The sequence below is a fragment of the Sinohyriopsis cumingii genome, chromosome 6 (assembly GCF_028554795.1).
Source record: "Sinohyriopsis cumingii isolate HCF-2022 chromosome 6, ASM2855479v2, whole genome shotgun sequence".
NCBI lineage: Eukaryota > Metazoa > Mollusca > Bivalvia > Unionida > Unionidae > Sinohyriopsis > Sinohyriopsis cumingii.
Genome location: NC_142966.1, coordinates 9161921 through 9170485, shown reverse-complemented (window position 1 = coordinate 9170485; position 8565 = coordinate 9161921). Strand labels below are relative to the sequence as shown.

At 37.3% G+C, this 8565-nt stretch overlaps 1 protein-coding gene across 1 annotated transcript; it reads right to left on the bottom strand.

Moving 5' to 3' along the window:
* Positions 1–407: 407 nt before the first annotated feature.
* LOC149796344 (uncharacterized) lies at positions 408–8330 on the bottom strand. The gene is made up of 2 exons (XM_089960211.1): positions 7817–8330; positions 408–1625 (listed from the first exon to the last, which is right to left on the bottom strand). Exons 1-2 carry the CDS (start codon positions 8259–8261, stop codon positions 409–411), a joined length of 1662 nt encoding a protein of 553 aa, XP_089816337.1. The 5' UTR covers positions 8262–8330; the 3' UTR covers position 408.
* Positions 8331–8565: the final 235 nt, after the last annotated feature.

The window sequence follows — 8565 nt, the reverse complement described above, 5'->3', positions numbered from 1 at the left end:
TCGGCATGATTCTATTTTATTTTCTTTCTAGTTAGTTACAATTGTCATGTTCAGCTGTGATTGACATGTAATTATCCTTTGATATAGAAAACATGAAGCTGTTCAAACGATGCAATTAGGAATTTTCTATCGCCGTGGACAAGTTAGAAGCAATGTTCATGAATTAATATTATTTACAAATACATGAAAATACTTAAATGGCTGAAGGCTTAGATTATCAATAGATGTGAGTAAGTATACATGTAGTTCATCAATATATATATATATATATATATATATATATATATATATATAATGATATTCCTTCTTATGCGCTCAACATTCTGGAATAATCAGCGATAAAATCAAGATGACTTTAAACATAAGATACGCAAGGTACGAACTAAACGTAGAGACCTACGTAGCTATCTAATCTTTAGCATAGGTGTCAATGATCCTATTCAGCTTCTGTTCTAAAAGACCAATTTTCTGGCCAAGTTTCTTACATTTGTGGCTCACCTCTTCTTGAATAAGGTGGAAAGACATTGCAATCAGCGCCATGCCAAACAGAAGGTATATCACGCACAATACACGCTTCTCCTGATTGGCCCAGGAGTCTGCACCTGATCCCGGAACAAAGTCCCCAAGGCCAATCGTGGTTAGCGTTATAAAACAGAAATAGGATGCAATAATAAAATCCCATTCCTCCCAAAAAGAGAAGAGAACTGCTCCAAGAATCACGTAACCCGAGAGCAGCAAAAGACACACAGAGATTGGGACCTTATCACGCATATTTCTCATCCGGGCTCTTAGTATCTCAATATCCTCCTCGGAATCTGCGGCAAACATTTGACTGGCAACACCGGTAGACTGATCAAAGTCCTTGATCTCTTCAATTTCATCCACATGCCTATGCTGAGTTTTAAGGACATGTTCCGTCACGGCGACGTGTTTCGAAGTATGATCATTCTCTGTCATTTCATTAGCCGAGTTGACATATAGAATCGCACAATTTGCCTTAGTCATATGAGACCCAACAGAACATGAACTCTTGGATTTGACAGAATGTGGAACAGTCAAAGCATCACCAAGGACACTATCTTGCCTTGACTGGAATTCCTTTGACTCTAATGCTGATTCTTCATTTTTTACCTCTGAACATTCTTTGAAGTAACCCTCTTTCGTTCGCAACACATGCTTTCCCTTATATAGTTTGTTAAACATTTTACTGCTGGCTTTTGTCTTTGATGCCTTGTTGCTTCCCCTCATTTTTCCGATTTCTCTGCGGGACCCACAACTGTCTGGTATGACCCCTTTCTCGCAAGTTTTCTTTTCTAAATTAACTTGATTGTGTTCACCCTTTGATAAATGAAACAGTAGAGAGTGTTTTTTCTTTGCCCAGTCCTGTAGCTTATGCCCTTCCATTACCATTAGACGCATCAGCCGCCGCCGCAATCTTCGTCTCTTGATTTTAATGTACTGGAACGTCAAGTTGATACAGACATGTCGGTACACCAACCGGAAACACCCTGCCAGAAAGTTGCCAATATTCTGCAAACACAAAAGGGTTAGAGGAATTCCCAGTATGGCGTACATGATTGTGAGAACTCTTCCCCAGTCTGTCTTAGGTGCAATATGACCGTACCCTAAAAGGAGAAAGAAGTCACATATTAATGCTATACTTGATTTGAAAATAATTGGTATCAAGTTCCCCTGATATGACAATTTCCATTGGACCTTGAATAATGTAATAAAACCGAACCTTGATCATAAATGCGTACATATGTGTAGATAATGTATTTGCTCCCTATCAGACAGTAAAAAGGCATTAACGTTACATCAACTGGTACGAAAGGTCTGACTCTAGTTTTAGTGTCACATGCCATTATTTCTAGTGGAGTAATTAGAAGTTATTGCCATATACAACTTTCATATTGATTTAAGTACATCCATAGTACACACAGTACATCAATAGTACACACAGTACATCAATAGTACACACAGTACACACAGTACATCAACATTAGACACAGTACATCCATAGTACACACAGTACATTTACGGTACGCACAGTACATCAACAGTACACACGGTACATCCATAGTACACACATTACATCCACAGAGCACACAGTACATAAACAGTACACACAGTACATCAAACAGTACACACGGTACATCCACAGTACACACATTACATCCACATTACACACAGTACATCAACAGTACCCACAGTACATCAACAGTACACACATTATATCTACGGTACACACAGTACATCTACAGTAAACACAGTACATCGACAGTACACACAGTAAATCCACAGTACACATAATACATCCACAGTAGATATAGCAGGTTCACGGTACACACAGTACAACTACAGTACATATAGTACATTCAAAGTACACACATACATCCACAGTACAAACAGTACATTCACAGTACACACAGTGTATACATAGTACCCACAGTACACACAGTACATCCACAGTACATACAGTACATCTATAGTACACACAGTACATCGATAGTACTCACAGTGCATCCACAGTACACATAGTTATTCCACAGTACACACAGTACATCCACAGTACACACAGTACATTCACGGTACACACAGTAAATCCATAGTACACATAGTATATCCACAGTAGACACAGTAGATTCACGGTACACACATTACATCTACATACAGTACATCCACAATACACACATACATCCACAGTTTGCACAGTACATCCAATAGTACCCACAGTATACACAGTACATCCATAGTACACACAGATCATCCACAGTACACACAGTACATCCACAGTACACACATACATCCATAGTACCCACATTATACACAGTACATCCATACTACCCACAGTACACACAGTACATCCATAGTACACACAGTATATCCACATTACACACATCACATCCACAGTACACACATACATCCTTAGTACCCACAGTATACAGAGTACATCCATAGTACCCACAGTACACACAGTACATCCATAGTACACACAGTACATCCACAGTACACATAGTACATCCACAGTACATCCACAGTACACATAATACGTACACGGTACACACAGTACACACAGTAAATCCACAGTACACACAGTACATCCACAGTACACATAGTACATCCACGGATTAATTTGCCAGCCAATGTCTGTCCGGTACTCAAAAACACGTCCTTTGACATAAAAGACAAATGTGGTGGGTATTTTGTAGTCTTACTATCTTAAACTAAAATATCACCACTCAACATGCAAGCGGGAACTAAGTGCATTTCTAAGAGACACCCCAAGGCTGTTGATCCATCCCGCAACTTTTGGGTGACGAGTCTGACATTCTGTCTTCCAGACGAAATAAAGCTAAATATAACTTATAATTCTGTGATATTCAGCATTCGATGAGCTAAATAAACATCCTCAACTCAACCGCACAGTGTTTCTTCAAACGACGACATATGTGTCGATGAAACCAATATTAGATGGAACCTTTATTTTGGAAAAGCCGGATTTAAAAACATTTCGATACATTTGGCCGTATATATTTTAAGATAATATTATGAGAAGATTATAACGGTACTTATTTCTAGCTCAGATCGGTGTGATCTGGTGCTAGCTTTCCGCCTATACGTCTGGGATGTCCTGGCCGAATGTTTATTTTAATTTAAAATTTCACATTAACACCAAACCGACCCTGAGGAACATGGAGTAGAAGTCAGTCAAGTAAGCAATATCTTGTTAACAAACGCATTATCGAAGTTCAATCACTCTGGTTTGTTAAAGATATAAGTCAGCACTCTGGTTTATTGAATGACAGAAATAAGTGTTCTGGTTTGTAGAATGATAGAAGTCAGATTAAAGATTTTTACAGCTGCATTGTTTTTTTTTTCTTTCTATATGAACTTAAAAAAAGCCTAAAAAGGTTGGTGGCAGCGGGGATATCAAAACAAAACGTGTATACATTTCTAAGGATAACTACCATAACGATATATATATATATATATATATATATATATATATATATATATATATATATATATATATATATATATATATATATATATATATAAACACTGAATTCATTGAAATTATTTGAGCTCTATTTTCATATCTGTGAATTTTGTTTTTGTGTACAGTTGCCATTGATTCGGTGAATTTATTCATATTTGTGCATGAAATACAAATTCAACTTTTGTGTCAACATTTACCGTTTATTTCAGTGAAAGTATTCCAGTCTACTTGGAAAAAAGAATCGTATGAGATTTTGCCGTGGATTTTGGTGGAACTGTTATTGGGACAGTTTTAGGGTGAAGTTAGAGCTATAATTGTGACCTCCTACGGTAAGCGATGGCTATGGCGATGAAGTAGAATTTCACTTTGGAAAAAGAAGTTTATAGCATACTGAAACAAGGAGCGGCACAAAAGTCCGATCTGATAACGTTCGAAGATGTATATAGTACGAAGGAAAGGTCTTTCTTATAGGAAAACAAACGCTTAAGAAACCTAATAGTGCTAGCCGAATGGCTGAAAAGGAACTACTTAAAGACATTAGTGCTAACTTGAAATGGGGGAAATTAAGAATAGACATTAGTCTTGATCTGACAGAGAAGGATTTACACATAGAAAAGTCAGATATCCAAAATATATAGATGAAAAGAACAACGCGGTGGCAGACTAGACAATATTATGAGAAATGAATATCCAATAGCTTAGAACACTCTTCGCTGAGTTACGACAGGGCATAATATACAGGTATAGGAAAATATCTAATAAACAGTTCATGCAGTTAAGAAACATACAAAAGACGCGTGTGTGTGTGGGTGTGAGATGTATGTGTGTGTGTGATTTGGATTTTTAACGTAGCTTTAACAGTTTTCAGTCCTACCTCTATGATGTCTGCAGTGTGGCAGTTTATAGTGATGTCAAACAATAGCGCGTCATGTCGCAGACATGTAGCATTATGTCTGACGCAGTCACATTATCTTGGCAACATACCGAACAGCCATATCACTAACCTCTTAATGCGGACCGCCAGGCGAGGCAGCTGTTATTAAGACTTAGTAGATAATAATTGTAGACTTGAGGGACAGAAGGTTAACTTGTATGCCTCCACTGGACAGTCATTCATTTCCGACCTTGTAATTATTTAAACCATGATGCACATTCAAGTGGGACTGGAACTAGAACATGAAGTTGATACTTTGTTATGGATGGATATCATCATTTACATTACGGTTTTTGCAGTGATTCAGGCTCAGCAACCTGCTAAGAAGAATCAAGGGAAACCCTCCAAAATATATGCACACTTGTATTGTAAAGCGATAGATTTTAGATATAATAACGAGCCAGGACACCGAATCGCAAATTTAAAGAAAGAGAATCAATGCTGAAAGATATTCAAAAGAGGACTCATCATTTGGAGGATGTTCAAATGCTTTCCTATAACAACATAGAGTGGCAATGAATTCCTCTGAGAAAATGAACGTGCATTGTAGAATCGGGTCAGGTGTGCAAGTAGTTAAAATCCGCCGTCCATCGTTATGACTCGTACGGCGGTTTCCGTTTTATTTATACTCGTAAATATGCAGGCATTCGCCCCTTATATTCGCTCTGAAGGAACAAAACGTTGCAGTCGCTCTTGCAATGTTGCAAACCATTCATGTCAGCCACCCATTGCCCATCCAGTGTCTTTGGACGTTGTCCATGCGGCCTAGACTAAATTGCTGTTTGAAGTTTGAATCGCAGGCCCTGAGTATAGGCATATTGCAAGAGGCAAGGTGATTAGTTGGAGAGTGTAAAAACAGTGGGAACTAATGTCATCTTCAGCATGGTCTTTGTGATTATAAGCCACAATCTTTTCTGAACATCCTTGCAAATTTCTTGCTCATTTAACCCGGATTTACCTCAGCACCCCTCACCGCAGCTGGTTGCACAGAAACAGTTCCGAATTGAGACAGGTACCCTATTAGGGACACATTTACAAGTATTAGGTTGGATCATTGGAGGTAGTTTTCGACAATCCATGCCTAGAGCAGGTTTTATATGGTAAGGATCGTAGAGCTGTGCACAATAATTACATAGGCAGTCTGTGTGTATTTTTTGTTCTTCCGGCAAGGATATAACTTCCAGCGGCTGAAATGATTTTATCGACTTTGCTGTTAAGCGCAATCTCTCACTGCTCGTTTGTCCCTAGAAATGTAGCAAGGAAAGTTCTATGCAGGTGAGTCAATGGTTGGTAGAGGAATGAATTGGATTCCAAATGTTTGTAATGTGTCTTTTACGACGCTCGAAAAATAGCTATTTAAGTTTGGTCCCTTAATATCACATTTCGTTTGCTGCTCGGTGGGTCGGGGTAAGAAAGACGGATCTGTGGTTACGACAAGCGGCAATTGCATATATCGTCTTGCTAGAGTCTGCTACGTCAAGAAGATATGATAGGCGGATCATTGCCATCGAATCCTTGGTCCTGGGAGCTGCTGAATCTAGCACTTCAGTTCTGCTCTTCGCGTAAGTCCAATATTCAGGCTTGTACATGATGGCTGCGTTGACATTGGGGGCCAGACGTTCTCCAGCCTTATTTTGCTAATGGCACGAGAAATAGTGTCTTGTTTTCCTCTGTTTGGATACAATGAGAGCTCAGTCGTAGCAAATGGGTCTGGGTTGTTCCTGTAATTATGATGCTATGTGCATTCGTCAAATCAAATACGTATGTCTTAATTGTTTTATAGTTTAATTTGGTTGCGTTGCTTTGTAACCATTATAATTATCATTGATAATTTTGTTTCATGAACTACATTTTCTTATGATGTTAGTTGACTGTTCTTTTCTTGTTAAAATTTGGATCATATGCTACACCATCTGTTTATATAATTCCAACGTACTTAAAAAACCCAAACGTATTACGTAATTGTACAGAACTAGGACACTACATTTTCCTTTTATCTGTATGTTTTCCCTTACTAATCCTCCACTGCACTTTTAGCTTTCTAGAACTGAAAGTCAAAATAATGTAACTTACTTGCCTCTTCCACGATAAAATTCTCTCTCTCTCTCTCTCTCTCTCTCTCTCTTGGCAAGTGGCATTTTCTAAGTTGGGAGACCTTGTAGCCCAATTCCATTTTAACACTGACAGAATATGTTTGAACTAAACTGAATTTTATTTGTTGTTCCTTAAATATTTTTATAATGCCTATATTAGATCAAAGTATCATTTAGTATACTCGTAGTTGTAACATCAGCGGCTTTCACACAATTAGTAGAATTAGAAGTAGAAACAGCAGCATAATAATAATAATAATAATAATAATAATAATAATAATAATTATTATTATTATTATTAGTAGTAGTAGTAGTAGTAGTAGTAGTAGTCTAGTAGCCAAATACATAAATCCCTGAAAAACGAATATACTAAACAAAAAATTCTCACATTGCGAGGAACCCATGCAGATTTTGTAATTGATTAGTATATTTGATATGCAATGCAATGAATACAATACGCATCTTAGGAAAGGGATGGAGGAAATCCATTTAAATATTGAAAAATGTGGAAATATATGCTACCTAAATTTAAATTCTCCTTTGATATTTCAATAGCGAAGATTAGTTGTGTTTTTTATTTTCAGGAATAGTTTGACAAAATAAAAGAAATTCTAAAGAAACGGCCAGCTTGACAGTTGAACTATGATGCTGGAAACCTGTCCATACATTTGTCGTTCATATATCCACAACCATGACGACAATTCCGTTTATTACAAAATAATCAGCACAAGCTATTGTAACTTTAATGGTTCCACGAACTTGGGCTAAGTGCACTCAAACACTTACCGATTGTTGTAATCACTGTTACGGAATAGAGTAATGCCCCAGCAAATGACCATTGCAACTCCTCGTCCCCAGTCCTACCGTCCCAGTTTCTCTCGTTTGTGAATTTGTACACTTCCTTTTGAAAACGTCTTAAAAGATGGTCAATTTCTCCAGTCCAAGCGTGTTTATTATATTGCAAGTCGATCATTGTAGTATTGTCCACTATGTTAAGTATCTGGTCAAGGAAGACTTTCTGATTCGTAACAGTTAATTCACGTTGATAAATCTCGTACGGCGATTCAAGTGCCATAAAAATGAATCCTCCCAAAATGGTGTAAGCGACCACGAGACATGTGAGTCCCACGTGAGAAAATAGGAAAGTAATAAATCTCTTAGCACCATGTGCAAAAACTTTCAAACCTTTCCGGAATCTGCTTTCTTCCAAAATTGCTTTATCCTTCTCCATCTGTCGCTCTTTTTAGATTTAAAATTTGTAGATTCGAAACTTATAAATACAAATTATGTTCATACCTTTTTTTTACCGAAGAAATAAAGGCAGTTCCAAAATCCCTCAAATATTTTAAAATCTAATTATTGACATTCCACGATATGACAAGTATATCGAATGCAAATTGATTTTTACTGTCACACAAATCTAGCTGAAGCGATGATTTTCTGTTACTGTATATACTGGTAAAATATAATAATTCAATGTGGGCGTACGTATATTATTAGATCAAAGAAATCAAGTTTATTTGATGAATTCCTGT